At 39.0% G+C, this 21,662-nt stretch overlaps 4 protein-coding genes and 1 long non-coding RNA gene across 7 annotated transcripts in view; 3 read left to right on the top strand and 2 right to left on the bottom strand.

Annotated features, from left to right (window-relative positions):
• LOC145455728 (fibrinogen-like protein A) overlaps positions 1-21,662 on the bottom strand; it is an 89,213-nt gene that overhangs the window by 35,594 nt on the left and 31,957 nt on the right. The gene's annotated exons all lie outside the window — the stretch shown is intronic.
• LOC145456567 (CAAX prenyl protease 1 homolog) lies at positions 37-7,046 on the top strand. The gene is made up of 2 exons (XM_080334705.1): positions 37-173; positions 5,013-7,046. The coding sequence occupies exon 2, from the start codon at positions 5,055-5,057 to the stop codon at positions 6,432-6,434; it is 1,380 nt and encodes a 459-aa protein (XP_080190831.1). The 5' UTR covers positions 37-173; positions 5,013-5,054; the 3' UTR covers positions 6,435-7,046.
• Positions 6,586-8,389, bottom strand: LOC145456569 (uncharacterized). Its single transcript, XR_013920649.1, has 2 exons — positions 7,955-8,389; positions 6,586-7,384 (listed from the first exon to the last, which is right to left on the bottom strand). It is a non-coding gene; the product is annotated as an uncharacterized LOC145456569 (long non-coding RNA).
• On the top strand, positions 8,395-11,711 carry LOC145456568 (cytosolic acyl coenzyme A thioester hydrolase-like). Its single transcript, XM_080334706.1, has 2 exons — positions 8,395-8,894; positions 9,870-11,711. Exons 1-2 carry the CDS (start codon positions 8,750-8,752, stop codon positions 10,934-10,936), a joined length of 1,212 nt encoding a protein of 403 aa, XP_080190832.1. The 5' UTR covers positions 8,395-8,749; the 3' UTR covers positions 10,937-11,711.
• Positions 15,794-21,662, top strand: part of LOC145455725 (patatin-like phospholipase domain-containing protein 6) — a 30,398-nt gene continuing 24,529 nt past the window's right edge. For all 3 annotated transcript variants that reach the window (XM_080333704.1, XM_080333701.1, XM_080333703.1), the window contains exons 1-5: positions 15,794-15,959; positions 16,713-16,778; positions 19,687-19,774; positions 20,750-20,841; positions 21,233-21,360. In XM_080333704.1, coding sequence (XP_080189830.1) covers positions 16,713-16,778; positions 19,687-19,774; positions 20,750-20,841; positions 21,233-21,360 — 374 coding nt within the window. In that variant the 5' untranslated portion in view covers positions 15,794-15,959. The remainder of the gene's footprint in view (positions 15,960-16,712; positions 16,779-19,686; positions 19,775-20,749; positions 20,842-21,232; positions 21,361-21,662) is intronic.

Below are 21,662 nucleotides of genomic sequence, written 5' to 3'. Positions count from 1 at the left end.
ACAGTGGTATGGTATGATGGGAAGTTTAGTTTTACAAATTTTACCTGTTCCGCGGTCCACTCGTTTCGCCATCTTGATTTTGCCTTCTGCGTCCTGGTCCGCAGTTTAGTATTTACCAGTGACACTGCACTTATCTCTACGTGTGCTGTGCGTTGCAGTCGTGTGAAATATACCTACAGGGTTGGTTCGATTATGTTCACAATAAGAGCAATTCTGTTCACAATAAGAGCAGTCTCATGTTCACAATAAGAGCAGTCATGTTCACAATAAGAGCAGTCTCATGTTCACAATAAGAGCAGTCGTTGTATTCACAATAACATCAGTCGCAGCACCACCATATCCCCCGGACACGATGTCCGAATGTCAACATAGTCCGAACACAACCCAGACATGATGTCCGAACACCCCCAGACACGATGTCCGAGTGTCAACGCAGTTCGAACACACTCCTGACATGATGCCCGAACACCCCCAGACACGATGTCCGAGTGTCAACGCAGTCCGAACACATCCCAGACACGATTTCCGAACGCCCCCCCCCCAGACACACCCCAGACATGATGTCCGAACACTCCCCAGACATCCTCCATACACGGTGTCCGAACTCACCACGCCCCAGACATGATGTCCGAGTGTCAACGCAGTCCGAACACACCCCAGACACGATATCCGAACCCCCCCCAGACACGATGTCCGAGTGTACACGCAGTCCGAACACACCCCAGACACGATGTCCGAACGCCCCTTCCCAGACACACCCCAGACCTGATGACCGAATACTCCCCAGACATCCTCCAGACACGATGTCCGAGCTCGCCACGCCCCAGATATGATGTCCGAGTGTCAACGCAGTCCGAAGACACCCCAAACATGATTTTATGAACACACCCTAGACTTGATATTTGAACACAGGCCGGGGCATGATGTCCGAACACGATTTCCGATTGGCAACGCAATGCGGACGCACCTCAGTCATGATATCCAAACACCCCCAGACATGATGTTCAGAGTGTCAATGCAGTCCGAAGATACCCCAGACATGATAATACAATAAGAACAGCCATGTTCACAATAAGAACAGTCTCATGTTCACAATAAGAGCAGTCATGTTCACAATAAGAACAGTCTCATGTTTACAATAAGAGCAGTCATGCTCACAATAAGAACAGTCTCATGTTCACAATAAGAGCAGTCATGTTCACAATAAGAACAGTCTCATGTTCACAATAAGAGCAGTCATGTTCACAATAAGAACAGTCTCGTGTTCACAATAAGAACAGTCATGTTCACAATAAGAGCAGTCTCATGTTCACAATAAGAGCAGTCATGTTCACAATAAGAGCAGTCTCATGTTCACAATAAGAGCAGTCGTTGTATTCACAATGACATCAGTCGCAGCACCACCATATCCCCCGGACACGATGTCCGAGTGGCAACAAAGTCCGAACACACCCCAGACATGATGTCCGAACACCCCCAGACACGATGTACGAGTGTCAACGCAGTCCGAACACACTCCTGACACGATGCCCGAACACCCCCAAACACGATGTACGTACGTAAAGTACGTACAGGTACAGCGACCCAGTCGAGACCGATAGATTGATGACTCGAAGTTGACTCAAAAAAATTAGCTTTGAGTCACGAGTCAATTTACATTTTGAGACACAGAGTCAAGTTAAGTCATTTTTGCAAAGTAACTCCAGTCAATTAAGTCAAGTCATCGCAAAAAGTTGACTCGAGTATGCACAGCATATAATTTCTGAAATTTCGACTGTTCATTTTCAATCATCTCTACCTGCTGCAACCCTTGGGATTTATTCATTTACGGCAATTCTGTAATCCGACCTCTTTCATTCATATGACTCGGAATAACTGTTTCACTCTATAACAGAAATTTTAAAAGTTTACTTTAATTTGGCCATGTTACTGAGGGGCAGGTTGCTTCCCAGACTACTTGTACCCTATTTAACAGTATCACTAAGAGTATAGATAGATTGTTATCTTCAGTTTATATTTTCATCCTGTCAAGACCCACACAATACACAATGCAATACACAATACACAATTGGTTGTAATGACCAGACAGGAGGATGTCGAAACGACTAGTTGCGGTCTTTTAATATGGCTTCCACTTCGACCAAATGCACGATGTCCCATTTTTCCTCATTTTGTGGTCCTTTTAGAGACGATCCTTCTTGCTCTTTCCATTCGCATTTTTTCTTTCGAGTACCATCATCTTGTCTGTTTCTGGTCTTTTTTGTCGTCGGGGGATGAGGAGCCCAGAAAACCTCCGACGAGGAATTCACCGTTTCTTCGAGCTCGCGTTCACATAAACCAGAACTTCTCAAGGGTTCGTATCCTCCCTACTTAATTATTCTGTTCATTTATTGAGTGCATGGTGGCGGTGGGTTGATTTACATAGACAGCATCTCATGGAATTATCAATCGAAAACCTATTTCGTTTTGATAGATACGATTGCAGAAATTCTTACTTCACAGTTCACAGCAATAAGTTGAAGGAAATTCAATTACAAAGCTCTATGCCATCATGACGAAGATTGGTTATTCATTTTGAACGCGAACCCACACGGCATTTTGATGATTTCAGGCTTAATTTTACAGACTAGCACTATACCACTACACGTTTCAATACTTACAACTATATTTTTACGATATTTTCACTGCACTATAGCTCTAAATCCAAACTTAGACGCCCCTTGTTGTCTTTCAATTTGCTAGCATGCGCAACGCAATATATGATCCGCATTCCGCACTACTGCAAAATAAATGGGACTTGCCTAGCATTATACTAAAAACTACATTCGGCTCTGTTATTCATAATCACTAATGGTTACCATGATATCACAGTAGGGATGGTGTGTTTTTAAGTGAAACGAAATATATACAATTTCGCAAAAATATATGTTAGCCTACATTCATATTTACTTTTGAAAATACTTCAGTGCACCTTTATAACTATATAAAAAACGTCAATATTGAATTACCCCCTAAAAACTGGCAAATTACCCCTTTGGGGGTCATTACATCCGGTTAAGAACCACTGAACTAAAGCGCTAATAGAGAAGGGAGGCACAGACGAGGCACAGACGGGTCCAGTCTCACCTGTCATTGCGTAATTCATCATAATCTGCTGAGAATTTATAATGACTGGAATTTATCGATCGCTATTGTCGCACCGATTCCGAATATTTAAAAATAAATATGTCAGATCACCAGAACCCCTTTAAATCGCAAAGTAGTGTGAAATTTGGCTTTATGTTGCGTAAAATGACAACGAGAAACAATATCAAGGTGATACAATATGCATCAATAATTATCCAATAATAAAACATACCCTTACAGTTGCTGATCATCATCATTGGTTTGTTAGCAATTTCTATCAGTTCGATACACCACAAAATGCGATACAATGAAAAGATATAGGAAGTAGGTGTCGAAGCTACTTGGAGTAGTCTAAGGAATCAGGCACCCACCTTGGCCTGGGCGATGTAAAGACGAGGCATGCACACTCAATGAGAAGTAAATAAGATAGTATAGTGTAGTTTAGATTTTTTTGTAGCGTTACGTCAAAAAATGTCAAAATTGTTCATTTTTGCAACCTGCATTTCGTTTGTCGTAGATTTTGTACTGTCTGTGAACTTATCATTTGACATTTTACAGCTTGTACCCTACTTAATAGGCTTGCCGTTGTAGACGGCCCATATTGTCTGCAAGTCATAAACAACAAAATTGGTTGACATGATGTTATGCTCAACGTACCGCAATATCCCAACTTAAGCAAGACTGCGTCGGTATATTGCGTGGTTCTCATATCAAGAAGCGCATGAGGAAAAATTGTGATGTAGACTCAATTGCCAGAACGAAGCAATACAGTTTGTCACCAGCAGTGTATACGCACAACTTCAGTGCCTTCCGTCAACAACTGCTCCTGTTGAACGTTCTGTCTCCATTCTTCATAAGCTATACTTATAGTAAGGACAGAATTTTCTACCCGAGATGTAGGAACGTATCCCTCGCTGCACCAGTGTTAGGTTGACTCGAGTCACCTTTTTCGTATGACTTGACTTGACTCGGCGTATCAGAAATGTGGATTGACTCGTGACTCGAAGCAAAATTCACGAGTAAATTTCAAGTCATAAATCGATGTCGATAAAAATCACTGTATCTTGCATATGGTCGAATTGTTCGCGAAACGATGGTGTCACCCGTGAGAGCGACCAATCATTCAATGATCGCGTGCGTTTTACTGAGCCTCCATTGTTCTCTCACAAATAAATCGACCGCAAACGAAGTGATCGAAGCTTGCAGCTTACGCTGTAGTAAACTAGTATTGTGAAGTAATTTATAGTAGCAAAATGTCTATTTCTGTTCTCTATTCTTACCTTAACCAAACCTCTTATCTTATTGAAATTGAATTCGAAAATCGAGTGCCTTGACTTGACTCGAGTCAAGTCACCTTCGAAAATAGATTGACTTGACTCGATGAGTCTAAATGTGCAATAACTCGAAATGACTCGTGACTCGAAGGTAGTGACTTGATCCCAACACTTCGTTGCACTACGAAAATTTTGAATTATTTCTACCATGATGCGTGATGTAACCTCCGGAATTCCTCATCGTGCCAGATTTCGTTAAAATATAGTTTTTTTCATGTAATAATTTGTCAGTTTTTGGTCATCATGTCTGGGTGTGTTCGGAGTTTCGGACAGCGTTGACTCTAGGACATCGTGTCTTATTCGGACACACCATGTCTGGTATGTGTATTGTGAATACTATTGTGAACATGAGACTGTTCTTATTGTGAACATGACTGCTCTTAGTGTGAACCTGAGACTGTTCCTATTGTGAACATGACTGCTCTTATTGTGAGCATGAGACTGTTCTTATTGTGAACATGACTGCTCTTATTGTGAACATGAGACTGCTCTTATTGTGAACAGAATTGCTCTTATTGTGAACATAATCGAACCAACCCTCCTCAAATATACTGAATAAAATTGCAATACGAAGGGATAATTAGTTGGATAAATATGGAGGTATTTTCTGCCGTCTTGGCATTTGCATGGCTGATATATGTTTGGGAGACATATTTGTCCAGCAGGCAACATAAGATCTATAAAATCGTGAAAGACATACCCAAAGAATTGACGTCTGTCATAGATTCAGGAACCTTCGAGAAATCCAGACTTTATGCCCTCGACAAAAGCAACTACGGATTCTGGAACGGGCTTTATTCACAAATAGAATTAACCCTTATATTGTGCCTTGGTGGACTTCCATTTCTGTGGGACCTATCAGGAAAGGTATTGGGAAAACTCGGCTGTGATCCAGGAAATGAAATCGTCCACTCACTGATGTTTTCCTTTTTGGGAAACATTTTTAGCCTCATTACTGACTTACCCTGGAAACTGTACTACACGTTTGTTATCGAAGAAAATCACGGATTCAACAAAATGACTCTTGGATTTTTCTTGACTGATATGATGAAAAAAACTGCTGTGTCTGAAGCAATATCCATGCCTTTGATGGCGTTAATCATATACATTGTAAAAGTTGGTGGTGACTATTTCTTTGTCTATGCCTGGCTGATCGTATTTATTATCTCCATGGTTCTGCTCCATGTATATCCGGAATACATTGCCCCTCTTTTTGATAAATACACACCTTTACCGGAAGGCGATTTGAAACAGAAGATCGAAAACCTTGCTAAAAGTTTGGATTATCCACTGCAGAAGCTGTATGTTGTGGAGGGTTCAAAGCGATCTTCACATAGTAACGCGTATATGTACGGATTCCGTAAAAACAAAAGAATTGTATTGTTTGATACCTTACTGGAAGACTACTCTCCTGTTACGCGTGAGGATAAGGAAGAAGATTTTAAAAAAGAAGACATCTCACAATCCGAAGATGGTGATGCTACTGGAGAGTCTAAGAAAAAAATTGGTTGTAATACCGAGGAAGTTGTTGCTGTCCTTGGACACGAATTAGGGCATTGGTATTATTCGCACATGGTTAAAAACTTGGTAATCATGCAGTTTAATATTTTCTTCATGTTTTTCATGTTTGGCAAATTGATGAATATGCACGTTTTGTTTTCTGGTTTCGGATTTCCAAATTTCCAGCCCATTTTGATTAGACTATACGTGGTTTTCTCGTTCCTTTTTTCTCCGTTCAACGAAGTCATGTCGTTTCTGATGAACGTGCTCAGTCGCCGGTTCGAATTTCAAGCTGATGAATTTGCCGTTAATCTCGGGAAAAAGCAGTATTTGAAGACTGCGTTGCTAAAATTGTTTAAAGACAACTTATCTTTTCCTGTGGCTGATTGGTTGTACTCGACGAGGCACTACTCCCACCCGCCACTTCTAGAAAGACTTAGAGGCATGGATGACGTTAAAGCGAAGAGAGAATGACTGATGTAGATGTTTGTCCCTGGTTTTGTATGATACTTTCGTTGATGCATTAGGATTTTCCAGTGTATAACCGAACCTCCTGAGACGACTGATAGGAAATTTTATCTGTAAACGGAAACACCCCAAACTTCATGTATAAAACACCAGTTCAAGTTTACTAATGCACCGAGCAGTGATTCGTGTCTGTATTTTCCATCATTGCAACTTCGTAACTTGACTCCCTGATAGCCGAAACTTTTTTTAGCATGGGATTTTCATATATTGAGTGTAGGTACGGTAGCTATTTCATGTTATGGAATAGTTGATTATCGAAATATTTGCAGCGTCTTTCGTGCTTTTTATTGGTCCCGGAGTATTTTTGGTGAAATATACGATTGTAAGCGCCAACTTTTTCACTGCTATGGCTCTATGCGTTAAGTTAGGGTTAAGTTCCTCCTTGAAATATGTAACAGCTTATAAGTGACCAATAGCCATCATGTCGGAAATGGTATTTTATCTGTTGATCACGTTTAAAAAAGCAGCAGACTGTACTGATATGTTGATGAATGTGTGTTTGTACAAACAAGGTGAACCGTCTCCTGTTCATTGTCCATTTTATTTCATAATTCCTTGTTCATTGCGTCCGTCATTGCAGAACGTTGCTAGACACAATAGGAGATCGCAGTTAGAGCATTCAATCTATTATTCACACACTCACTTAAATATGATCGCCGGTTAGTACTAGAGAACAGCTCCACTCAATTGCCGAGTTCTATGTTATCACATATTCAGCATTTTTTGGCCAAGTTGAGAAACGTCAGGATCCAGGATGAACTCCACGTTCGAGACAGTGTAAAGTTCTAGGTGCGATATACATACCGCAAAACTATACCGTTGGGCTCTGGTTTCGTCAACGCATGGCATTATAGGTCAATATAACCTTGTTCAACTTGCTCTGAATCTGAGAATGCCTGCAATGCAATGCAACGCGTTTAGAAAATAAGCCACGACCGGAGCCCAGTTGATGTTTGAAATTTAACAATTTGATCATAATTCAATATACCACAAGACTGCGATACAATGAACGATAGGAAGGTGTCGAAACGACTTGGGATTAGTCTACGAAATCGGACACTCACCTAGCCTAGGTAATGTAAAAAGGAATCATGCACGCACAGCACACTGATTGAAGAGTTAACGAAGATAGGCGACGAAAATGACTTGTGACTCGAAGGTAGTGACTTGATCCCAGCACTGGTTGGTACTAGAGCAGTGGTTTAACTGGTGTTCCACGGAACAACCGGGGTAGCGTGGAAGCTAAGAGACGCACTCAACTCATACCTATAATTATGGTGGAACGCCGGTAGTAGACATCCAGGACGGTTCTTTGAATTAAGATAGGATAATAGATCATATACACCAGTATTAGTTTAATAATAATTCCATCATTTCAAATATCCACAAGACTGGGATACAATGAAAAGACAGCAATTTAGGTGTCGAAACCACTTAGAGAATAGTCGTTGAAATCAAACACCCACCTGGGCATAGGCGATGTAGAGAGCGCGATCAGGCGTCCACTTGCACACTGAACGAAGGGTAAAACAAGATAAGACGAAAATACAAAGCGACAAAATGACATGACATGTGATGAAGGCGAGATCAATGTCAGGCCGTGGTCCGGTAGAATTGAGGGCCGACTAGTATTTATACAATGCTATTCGCGGGGGCGATATTGACATTGACACCCAAGGTATTTGAAAGTTTTCACCTTTTAAAGAGAATGCTTATGCAGAGAGCAGGTTGTAGTCGGATATAAGCCCGTTCTTCATTGGTAATTTCATTGTACATGTGCACTGAGCGGATAACAATAATAAGCCCGCAGATCGCATTGTACTGTACCGAAAATTAGGGGTCGATCGATTTTTTTATAATACATAACAGATCGATTGTGACATAGAGCAAACATATGGCGTCACAAATAGACGATTTTCGGAACGGAACCTAATAATAAACTAGATTAGCATTGGAATAAAGATAATGAGGATAATATTTCTGAGTCGAAGCTCTCATCTGGGGCATCACAACGTACGCTTCGAAAATTTTGGGAGGCGCAGGCAGACGCCTATCCATATCTCGCCTCGTTTCAACTCATGTTGTCATCTCAGCCACATGTTATAATGATATCATAGTTCAATGAACTACGTTGGGTAATGAAACATGACAGATCACGGTAACATTCGTTATTTACATTGTCGATGCGATCACGCGTTCTAGAAGCATACGTTTGTAAACAGTGTGGAATGAATCTATTCGTCAAGTCGTGATCACTGATCATGAACGCGATTCGAGTTTATGCCAGCGGCAGGAGCGTTTTGCGTGCATGTATCGCTAGTAGTAAGGCTGAATTGGTTATTAGCAGGAGGGTTGCAGCTAAGGAGGTAACAGCAAGAGCGACTGCGAAGTGTTTCTATACTGTAGGTAAGTCTCTTTTCACGTTTTATCGGTGGCGGTGGCTATGAATGTGGTGGTATAATCGAGGTGCCTTTGCCACAATTAATGTTTCATATTTTAAAGTGCTTGTTGTTTTGAAAGGGGCGAGATATAGCCTACCGTGTGTCTAGTCATTCACTCATTTGAGAAATCACGCATGTCAGAGGTTACCAATTCCTGGCATATGCAATCAACTGCATCAAAAACATGATACTTTGATCGAATGAGATGAGACAGTGTCAACGCTGTGTCGCCGACGCCGACATGGCTACATTGTCTGAAATTGTGTGATAATATGAAAAAGCCATGTTTCAAATTAACTTCCATGTGTTTGCTTTGTGATTCCATAAGTTTTTGTGATGTTTTGTACAATATAATAAAATCTAATGAATTTTTTTTATACACACCCTTAATCTATAGACACAGCTGTTATGTGGGAAAGTTTGTCTTTCATTATCAAACAGCCGGGATGGGTAGCCTACTAACTACTTGAATATTTATGGCCTCATGAATTCATTGAATTGTGTAACATTTTTAATAGTACGCATTATTATTTTTTTTCCAAATTTTGCATAAAAGAATCCAAAGTACACCAGTTTACAGTTATGTTACAATTAACATTCAGATAAGACTGTGATGTAGCTGAAATTTCTTTCTTTATCAGAAACATATCATGCTTGCTCAAGTTCAACATAGTGTAGGGTTACCATATTTTGAGAATCTGAAAAGAGGACACTTTTTCAAAATTTTAAGACTTACAGTACCAGAGTAAAATCCTGAAAAATTGGTAAATTTATTCCGAGTAGGACATTTTCCCACACGACTCCAGAAATACGCACTTTCATTGAATTCTCCATGGGTCGTTTTGACACCTTCCTATCTTTTCATTGTATCGCAGTCTTGTGGTGATTTGAAATTATCAAGTTATTAACAGTGACATCAACTTTTTTTTGTTATTGTCAGATTACTCGCACTGTACAATGGCCTCATCTTCAAGAAGTCCAGGAATACCGCACATTCCAATACCGGTTACTGTATGCCGAGTAATGCAACCTGGTGACGCAAATATAGCTGGGAATGTGCACGGAGGCACTATTTTAAAAATGATTGAAGAAGCCGGGATGATCGCGTCTACTAGATTCTGCAACGCGAACAAAGATCCTACAGATCCAAACGTTCTTTGCGTGTTAGCGAGAGTAGAGAGAACTGATTTTTGTTTACCGATGTTCGTCGGTGAAGTTGCGCATCTTCACGGCGAGATTACATTTACATCTCCAAGATCATTAGAAGTACAGATGACTGTATGGGGAGAGAACGTTCTCACTGGCAAGAAACGTTTAACAAACAAGGCTACATTGTGGTACGTCCCAATTCTTGACGATGGCACTGTACATACGTCCGTACCGGAATTACAGTATCAAAGTGATGCTACAAAACAAGCTGGTATTCTTCGTTACGAAAAGCAGAAAAATGAGAGAGCATCAGTAAATGATGTTGATTTACATTCCGATTTCACGTTACCGAATGTACAACCTGGTGAAGCTCAACTTGGTACTGTAGCGCACGCGCAGTCATCTTTGATACATCTAGTTAACGTTGGAGATTGCGGCGTACATGGCAAAGTCGCGGGCGGAGTTACAATGAAAATGATGGACGAGGCGGCTGGAATATGTGCCGCACGGCATTGCCGCACAAACGTAGTGACGGCATCAATGGACGCCACAAATTTTCACAAGCCCATTTCGAAAGGCTGCGTCATGCATCTGAAATCGCGTCCGATTTTCACTAGTCGTAAATCCATCGAAATTGAAGTGGTTGTAGATGTGGAGCGTGTGCGTCTTATAGAAGGACAGCCCGACGTGCAGTGGTTTCGGGCGTGTAGTGCTTTTTTCACGTTTGTGTCCTTAGATAAGAATTACAAGTCTCTCCCTATTACCCCGTTAATAACAAAGACGCAGGCGGAACAGGATAGATTCAGAGCCGGGGAAATGAGATATCAGCTGAGGAAAGTAATGAGAAATAAAATATAGTGTTTCTATATATAGTCAAAGTAGCTTATGTCCATTTTTCAAATTTTGATATTAAATTTTCAAATTCATAAAAAATTTGTTTACGCTTATCATATTGTTTCAAAAGCCAATTAGGGCCAAAAAAAAAATGAAAATTTCACAAAAACGTGATTTTCTATGCATAATAATTTGAAGTTAATTTTCTCGAAATGTGTAAAATGGACACAACCAAACTACTTTGATTCCACAGCGACAAAATGTATACAGTTCAGTCACATTGTTATATATTTGTGATCAGAATCGCTGTAGATCCAAATTACTGTATGTATGTGGGCATTTGTAATTCATTCTATATACAATTGAGTAATAATTCATATTGAAATGAAACGGTAGTTTATATCGTTCAATTGTGTATGGGAGTGTTGTTCCTCTAAGAGACTTTTCAAATTCATTCTCTGCCACAGTATATCTCCATGTAAATTGTGAGTGATATTCCACTCACGTAAATGCAGTGTATTCTATATATCTTTTAGGTCAATGCTGCTTAATTTCACCGTTTGTCGTCGCTGGATCATGATATTTTGAATGAACTCATTCTGTATTACGATACAAAGGACAGTTCAGTTCTGTTCCTTAAAAATGTTCTGCCAGCCTCAAAATTCTAATGCGACATTGATCAGAGAACAGTTCTTAGAAACGCGCTACTAAAAGTTGATGGCTGTAAACCTGCAATGATGACAGATTGATATTTTTTGTGATTACTAACTTATGTTCAATAAAGTTCATTCTTATGGGCTGGGCATGTGTATGAAATCAGGAAATTGGCAGGTTGCATTACAATGTAGCCTACGTCTGTGCGTAGAGAGAGAACAAGGTAATATTCGTTTTCGCCTGCACCATCGAGATGCTTTTGACGACGGAGCTGCCGTTCGACCGTAAGTCTGCATCCCCGTTTTTTGTTGTCCATGCTAGAGGCCAGGCAGAGTTGAGTAACACTATCTTATTTTAGTTCCACGATATATAGAACTCTATATCCCTGCTGAAATAGTTGAAAATGTCCTATTGCACATCGTCTGGTATTTATGACGCGCGTCCACGTCGTCCAAAGATCATCGCTCTATCAAATATGCCGGACCTGATGTGTGGAACAGTATCCAGTCGACGAGCATGTTCACATTCAAGTCGAAATACAAGGAATTACCACTAAATAAATACTAACCCATCCTCAAGATTACCGGACCACGACTGACCTATCGATCTCGCTTTCCATGACATGCCGCCCCATTTCTTGTCGCTTTCTTTTTTCTATACCATCTTATTTACTTTTCGTTCAATGTACATGCCTCCTCTTTACATCGCCTAGGTCAAGGTAGATGTCTGATTCCATAGACTACTCCAAGTCGCTTCGACACCTTCCTGTCTTTTCATTGTATCGCATTTTTGTGGTGTATTGAACTGATAAAAATTGCTAATATACCAATGATGATGATGATGATGACAATTCCACTCATACAGTGATGCAAACCCACAAAGGAACTATTTTCTACTTGACAAAATTTGAAACGAAAAGTAACAAGTTTTTCTAGAGAAAGAGGTCAAATTCCCCAAAAAGAGGACATTTAGGCGTCCAAGGACAATTTCAATTGAAAAAAGAGGACATATGGTAACCCTAAAATATGTTGAGTAGGACTACTAGAAAAAGAGACGGAGAGAGTCTTTATTTTCATCCAACCAGAATACATAACAACAGACGGCAATGTTAGTGGTACAGAAAATATATATGCACAGTATTCGGTATTAGCTAGGAATGATCGATACGACGTTGAGGGTCAACTAGTCTGATCACACCCGCATCGAACAGGTACATTTGACTCTATACAGTCTGGCTGTAAAAAATATTATAAGTTAGAAAAAAAGAAAAAGTAAACGTTGTGCCGTTCTTCCCATGTCGCCACGAAGCTACATATTATTACTTTTCTCAGTTTTGAAATAAGTAACCAAGTTATGTCATAAGTTTGCATCGCTTTTATGGGGTAAGATTGCACTTATTTGTATACTGTCATGCACTTTGCGATTCCTGAAGTATTCATCTTCGATAAACTGCTAAAAGTAGTTTACGCGACACTTCTACCAACTTAATTAAGTACTTTTCAGACCTTAAGTTTCTAGTTTCTACTTCCACCTAAAGTAGTCCTGAAAATCGCTACTCTTGAGTAGAAATATATGATGTTATTTCTAGTGAGTAAAGATGGGAAATCAATCAATAATAATAATATTCAATAGAATATATTTTCATATGATCAAGACATACACAATAATGTACAAATGCGATAAGAGACAATACGATGTGAATTGATGAACAGATAGGAGGATATATGCCGATCGAACGACCAGTTGCGGTTAATTTGCATCCACCTCTACCAAGTGTACGATGTCACTGTTCTTTTTCGATGTTGAACCTTGGCCGCTGTGCTAAACTGCGTTGGCTTATTCAAATCGGCAACTGTGTATATCGAGGAGCTACTTTTACCAACTAAATTAGATTGGTCATTACGAAGTCCGGACAAAGCTTGACCCAGATAAGAGTCCAATATTCTCGGAGCTTCTAATATAGGGTTACGAAATGTCCTCTTTTTTTTCGGGAAATCGAAAATGTTCCCCGAGGACGCCTAAATGCCCTCATTCTTTGGAATTCGTCCTTATTTATAGCTTTGACAGCCAGGCTAATGGATACTTGGATAGACACGACTAAAATCGCCATAAAAGACATGAAATGTACAATGCGGATGTTCAAGCGGGTCACTCGGCAGTAGCACTGGAAAATAACCTTTTTTTTAGTCAACACCTGAGCAAAAGTGGGTCATTCGGAAGTCAAGCCGTAAAGACTACCTTTTTTGAGACAACACAAGATTTACTGTCAAAATTTCAGAATCAGCAATTTTTCTAGATTGGTAATCCTAAACTTGGTTGTTTTTATAAAGTGTCCTCCTCTCCGGATCTCAAAATGTGGTTAAAAACCCTATTCTATTATAAGATATAACCCCCAGACGAAATGTAGTTCACTGATGCCATTTAAATGATAAATGATATACGTATTTACGTCAGTCAGTATCAGTTTTGTAATAATTTTATAATTTCAAAACACCACAAGATTGCGATACAATTAAATGATAGGAGGTGACGAAACGTTTGGGAGTAGTCTTTGAAATCACATTACCCATCTGGGCCAACCTCATCATCATCATTGGTTTATTAGCAATTTGATCAGTTCAATACACCACAAAAAATGCGATACAATGAAAAGACAGGAAGATGTCGAAGCGACTTGGAGTAGTCTATGGAGTCTATGGCCTACGCCAGTGGTTCCCAACCTTTTTCGTCTCGTGGCCCCCTTGGCCGATATTTGAGCTGAATTTATTGTCTGCATCTTATATTCTCTGCATTACTTTTCATTCAGTGTGCATGCCTCTTATTTACTTCGCCTAGGCTAAGGTGGGTGTCTGATCTTAATGGCTACTCCAAGTTGTTTCGACACCCTCCTATCTTTTCATTGTATCGCAGTCTTGTGATGTTTTGAAACGATGAAAATATTAATAAACCTGACTGACTGACTGAATAAAAAAGGTGCTTTTTAACGCACAGCCACTTGTTGACTGAGCAATGTGAGCATGTACTGGACAATCATATTCAGATATGACCGAACTACGTCGAATGCGAACTGCACTACACTGTGGTAAAAGTACAGCTAAACTTGAACTGTTATTTTACTGGTCGGGTAGCAGCTGACGAAACATAAATCACTAAGTCCGCTTGCTATGGCCTTGAGTCGAATCGATGAATTTGATATGTTTTTCACATTAGCTCATACGTTGACTTAAAAAGGTAAACAATTTCACCAGCGCCCTTGTGCTGAATTTGGCTTGACTTTTTCCTGCTTAGTAGCAATTTGGTCGGGAGGCTGTCGCGGGCCCAACGAAATCGTCTCGCGAGCCTCATTATATCAGGGGGTGTATATATCTACGGAAGGCATTTAAACATACACCCAGCTGGAAATCCGCCAAAGAAACATACACTTGTAAAGAATTAGTTTCAACATAACAGTTCTACCATAAAAATGTAAAAATCTTGTGAACCCAGTTGGTTTGTTTTGAGGTGTTCATGGTGTGTGTTGACTACTATGGTCATTTACACCAGCCCAATTTCCTGCATTTTTTTATATTCCGTAGCGGCCGACTTATAGCATGGACCACTTCTAGGCTTTTATAAGACACCGCTTACACGGATGAGATGGCAAGGAGGTGCCTAGATAAACCCCCAACACTTTTTGGGTAGGAATTCTGGAGTCGACCTCGGTCGGACTCGAACCCAGAACCCATTGGTGTTGCAATTGTGGAGTTTAACACTGCGCTATTTCGTCACACACTGTGAAACCTGTGTATCTTCCGATGCAACGCCAAAGCCAGATTCCCCCCTAAAAATTTCAAAATTACCCCCCAAGGGGGGAATTCCCCCCCGGTTGGGAACCACTGGCCTAGGCGATGTAAAGAGGAGGCATGCACACTGAATGAAAGTAAAGAAGATAGTACAGAAAAAAACTACAAGAAATCGGGCGGCTTGTCATGGGAAGCGAGATCGATAGACCTTCCTATTTCACCTACGGCACCATCCTATCGATCGTTTATCGCAATCTTGTGATGTTTTGGATCGATCATGACATTAGTAAAAATATCGAAACAGGTGATGTTGCCCAGAATGCCCACGCCAAATTATTGACTCAGCAGATTATCGCGGATACAGCTCACTCAAATGTAGCTCACATGCTGATATCGTCGATGTACTTCTTACGTGTACAAGCAATTCCACCTTCGTAGTTGTTTATGTTGAGTTGTCAATCAAAATTGTAGGTCAACTTGAATTATAGCTATTTATACTTGAATACCGGCGTAAACATCTTGCGGACTTGAGATGTCTTCAAATTCTCTTCAGTGTGGAGTACACAGATTTGTAATTTGATGTTTTCATTAAAAGGCTGTACACGAACGTAGTAAGTATCACAATGAATGCGACTTTTCAGTTCATTCGCCCAAATTCCGCATCCTGTTCACTTTCCATTATCGGAATAGTTCGATGTTTCGAAATGAATCATGGTTTGGTTTTGAGGAGTACATGAACTATCATGCGTATTATCTTCATCTCTAGCCATATTGTCGGACACTCTCTGTTCTTAAGTCTGTTCAATTCAAATTAGATGTGCCAGCTTAGTAGAGATGAAATGTTGAATTAAAGACATCGTAAACTTGAATAACGATGTTTTTGGCCGTTTCGTTCTTGGAAAGGATGTTCTGTTCTTTGATTTCGATATAATTTATGATGCTATACAATTATTTGAAAAAAAATACCATAACAAAACTTGGAATAGCAGATCCTGTTAAAGCCGTTACTGTTACTAGTGAGCTGTTTAATTTATAGAGATCACAAGTCACGAAGTCAGTGATTACTAAGATGTTTGCCACTGCTCTAGTGCTCTAATGAGACTTGTGTGATAATTATATTTGGTATTCAAGAAACTACAAATAATAATATGAGTTTAACACTGAATATATTAGAATATATCAGCACAGCAAATATTTTAGCACTTTTGCTAATCACTGGCCTCTTTTATAACTCCAGCTTGTTGCATATTGTTAATCTTTCCAGTAACTGCCAGTAATTGATAAGTACAGTGATAAACAGTATCTTATTTAGGTATCATAGGACATGAACCCAACTTATATAACATGAAATAATTCACTTTCAGATGTTTTTCTTCCCCGAAATAATGAACAGTCTTGTTTTTTCACTGTCTACACTGCATTGGAATGATGTAAGTAATATTTTACCTGTTTATTTTGATTATTTTCCATTCTGTGTTGTTTCCTAAAGTCACTGCGTATAAAAATTGGTTTGGTTGCCTTCTTATGATGCATGTGATTGAGATAGACATAATTAAACATTCCATTTCATATACGAATAAAAATATTTCCAGAAATTGTTGTAATAGCACATTGACTGTTGGTGCCTGCTGTAGTATTGCTAGTATAATTGCATTACAGTATTGACTTGAAGGTTTACAAGAATTATAGAAACACGTTTTAAGATCATTTCAATTTCCCTGGAATTTCAGTTACTTCGTATCGATTTCTGTAAATATGCCTGCATTTTTTGGGTCTGATGAAATGAAAATGGTTGATAGGTAATCCGCTTTTGAAAATTTCACTACCATATTGACTGCACACTTGTGGTGTGATATATTATTTTATAATGTAGTTGATATGTTATGTCTCACAATTATGACTGAGTGTTGGACGTTGAACATTTATGACAAGGTGTCTATGATATAACTCACAGGAAGTGAGTCGAGAGGGAAAATTATTTGTGGTGTTTACTCGATAAATAACCTTAAGATGTTAGTTATGTTATATGGCTTGTTTGATGATTTATGGTACACTTGTGCGTGGTAGCTTGTAGGTAGTACTTGTTATTTGTGCACAATTTTCTGATTACACGGTCATGTTGAAAGTGTGAGAGAGAGAATTTATATTGGCAGTCAAGATTCCAGCTGGGTTAAGTTGAATGTTTTTTTTTTTAATTAAAGGTTCAAAGATCTTCTTGGAGGTATAGAACTTCAATAGGCTATACAATTGATAGTAGAATGACATTGAAATAAACCCGAATATTTTTGTATCGTTCATGGTCATATTTTGTGATGCAATTGTTGTTGTACAATCTTCTTTCCAATTCTCTACTAGTCGCTGACAATTAGCCTACCCCTTACGAGTGTCAGCCGAAAATTTTCGGATTCTTTTCAATATGATTATAGGCCTACTGTTCAATGAAATATTCCTGTATTGAGATAAGGAGAAGCCTAAATAATGTGTCTCTCTCCTTATCTTAAATGGTCGAGTCTTATTTGCATTGTTTAACAGCTGATCGTCATCAAATATTGATTCTTGTAAAGAAATTCTCGTTTCGAATTTTGGTTTCGTGTCATGGCAAGGGTTGTCGAAACTATATTGTTGATGTCACAGCAATTGCGAGATATGGAAATAGATTTTATGGGTTAAAACTGACGCGGTTTGGCCTTGGCGCCAGACCTGGTTGATTTGTAGCTCTGATTTTTATCGTCTTTGAGCAAATATTTAGCATGCATGTTAATAATCGTGGATAACATCAAAGTGAGTGAAAGTGCTTATCTGTAGGATTTGACGCTTGAAATTTTGTGGTCGGAAGAAACTAGTTCATGTTATTCTTACTAATTGTGGGTGCGGAGCAACTTGCTTTGTTTGATTAGGGAGTTGTGGATTGTGCGTAACTTGTATGGAAATAATCTTTCGGTTTTTCACTATTTATTGAACAAAACTCTTCTATAAAACTACCAAGCGCATGCATTTAGTCATTGTGAAAGACAGTCTACTTCTGGTACTGGTAGGTATTAATATTTTTACTGTCAGTCTATTGATGGAGGGCTGGACTATATTCGACTAGGTCGTAATGGATTTTTCAAGTAATTTGCCCATTGTGACCTGGGTACTTTCGGAAATTCGCGATTAAAATATCATATTTTGTAATGGAAAATAATAAAAAACTTGAAACTGGTTCAGAGTGGCATTTGTACTAGAGGAGAAATTGTCAATCTTTAAATTCTTAAAATATGTAGGCTATTCATCATTTCATAGATATTAGAATCTGGATTTATTTGCAGATTCATATTTCTAAGATATGACCAACACAGATATATATTGGAAAAATAATCAATGCATGCAAAGGCATTTTCAACTCGTCACGTTCTATCACGCAGTACGTAACATAGGATGCATGACGTGTTCTGACAAGTTAAGGAAAGAATTCCGATGACATGTTTCCAGGCTACAAAGTCCATTTCTTGAATTTTTTGATTCCATTGCTTTTCATTGCCATCAGGTTTAATCTTGTAGAGTGCGTGTTACTCATTTGTCTTCGAATTTATGGTTACTTATAACAAAAATCTGCATGATATCCATCAATTTGCAAGGTTAATCATACCAACTTTAATAATCTTAAATGTGATCATTGGGTAGCGAATAATGTTAACAGTGCGGTATTGTGGTAAATTATGGAAATAAATTTACCGGTAGGACTATTCTGCTTCTATTCTGTGTGTTAATAACTTAACCCACGTGTGTGATATATAGTCACTGTGGAATCAAAGTAGCTTACTGGTATGTCCATTTTACACATTTTGAGAAATTTAACTTCATGTTAAGTTTTCATTTCCTTTCACACTATTTTGGCCATGTTTAACTTTGAAACAATGTGATAAACATAAATATGGCCGAAAAAAATGAAAATTTTCACAGAAACTCGATTTTGTATAAGTTTGAAAGATGGATCTCAAAATTTGAAAAATGGACGTACGTTACTTTGATTCGACAGCCACTATAGATTGTATCTATGCGGATAACCGCAGTGTGTATTCTGCCAAAGATATCAACTGTGTGAGAGGTAATCTGTGGAATCTAGCCTACTTTACAGCGAGGGGGTATCCTGAAATGGAAACATACACTGTAACTTATACCTGCGAATTGCGATCATCAAGCGATCTTGGAGTTCAATGTTCCAAATTTTGTTTAGCATTACTACCTAGTAAATATATTGGAATGTCTCGTAAATTATTGTTTGTATGGAACGTATTTTTGGTGTTTGCTTCCTACCAGCTTGCGCAGTTTCTCCATTTACTTGTCGCTAATGTTCAGACCGGGGTTTTGCTGACCGCAAGCGCGACGACGATCGTAGTCTTTCTAACGGTACTGCATCGTCTCTTCTTTCGAATGAAACACGCAGGTAAGCCGTTGCGTCTTCTCAGAACGAAGGAACCCTGATCTTCTTTGACCCAGACTAGGACGGTTAGATAATTCTAGTTGCCTAGTTAGACAAATTAGAGCAAAATGTCGTTAATCTAATTTTTGAAATGTTTCTATGTTCTAATTTTCAGTCGAATATAGTTTCTGGTTTTCCTGAAATGCTACACGATAAATGTAGCCCATAGTATCAGTATCAGTTTATTAATATTTTCATCATTTCAAAACACCGAAAAACTGCGAAACGAGGCAAGTTAGATGTCCTGACATTTTCCATTATCATGCTCATGAGAATGTAATTAGACCTGGTATGAACTGTATTTGATTTTTGTAAGGTGTTATTGCCTGGAATTTGAGCTTCTCTGCATTTTCAATGGCGTGTCTTAAAATTTCACCAAGATATTGCCCGATTACTATGCCGAGTACATTGTGGGCGTTGAATCATCGTGTCCTACATAATCAAGCTCTTGCTCTCACTTTTAATTGATATAAATCGTGGATGCGCAATATCACAACGAAATCAGGCCTTCAAGTAACATTGTGATACCATCTTCACTGCACAACTGGCAGAGACATTCAGGTTTCCTCAGAAATTCGCAATGCGACTGATAGACTCCTATACTCAGTAACAGCAAAGGACAGGCTTGGTCAAATCTTGAAATATCCATTCCAAGCAATTCCAAGCATTCAAAATGGCAACAGCACATTATAGCACACTGGTTGTGCATTATATACTGATACTGAAATAAGCCCGAACAATTTTCGGCTGACACTCGTCAGGAGCAATCAGCAGCAACTAGTAGAGAATAGGACAAAAATTGTATATCAACAATCGTATCAATCGTATTGGTTTTTAGCGCCGTCACATCTCGACATGCATGCCAAAACAAAGATATTCAACAACATGATGTTAGATGTGTAATTGTGTATCCTAGAGATTTTTTGTTTGTTTTTACAGCCATCAGGATCCCGGAATTGGAACAAAATCATCAGCCGCGATTCCGAAAGAGAGACAAAGTTCGATTTTTCGCTCAAAAAGTTTTGAGAAAGGTTTGACAGTTTCGCAATCATTTTGTAGCCTAATTGTAGTGTCTAAGCTATACAATTGCACAATAACCATAATTTTCACTTATCATAATGGTGATTTTCGTATTCAAGTAGGTTTTGTTGACTGGCTCCAGTGATTATGTTTTTGATCACTTCCATTTATACTTAAACAGTTTTTTGGCAAAACTACATTTTCTTTTTTTAAGTGGCGGTTGGGTAATCCCAGAATTATGAATGAAAAACTCAAATAACTTTGCTTCTACGTGTCGGAATTTTTTAAAATTTGCTTTGCATCATTTTTGTAGTCAACTCAACAATTTGTCCACCTCTGATTATTATCTGCGGTGATATGTTAATTTTTTTTTCCATTTTTACAATCTGAAATAACATTCAGGGAAAGCACGCGGCGTCACAGCTTCAGCAAAGGGCCTCGGCCATAAAACAAGGCGTGGTGATTCCCGAATACAGTCGATCCGGCCGCAGACTCCGCAAAAGAGAGAGAATGCTGATCTTGGCAAAAAGGTTAGTACATCTTCTGTGGAAATTGCCATCAGCACACTTGTTGAGGTTTTCCGATCTCACCAGATGAACAAATAAGATATTTGAAGAGCTTCTTAGAGGTACAGAACTTCAATATACAATTGAATAGTATATTCATATTGAAATGAACCCGAATATTTTCGGCTGACACTCGTCAGGGGTAATCATCAGCAACTAATAGAGAATTGGAAAGAACATTGTATATCAACAATAGTATCACAAAATATCAATGAACGCTCTTTCATTTGAAATTTCATGCTGGTGACGTCATATTTTGTGATATG

The sequence above is a fragment of the Botryllus schlosseri genome, chromosome 14 (genome assembly GCF_051294905.1).
Source record: "Botryllus schlosseri isolate E-star chromosome 14, Bs_hap1, whole genome shotgun sequence".
NCBI lineage: Eukaryota > Metazoa > Chordata > Ascidiacea > Stolidobranchia > Styelidae > Botryllus > Botryllus schlosseri.
Note: the sequence above shows the minus strand (reverse complement) of the source record. Positions and strands in the feature narration are given on the sequence as shown.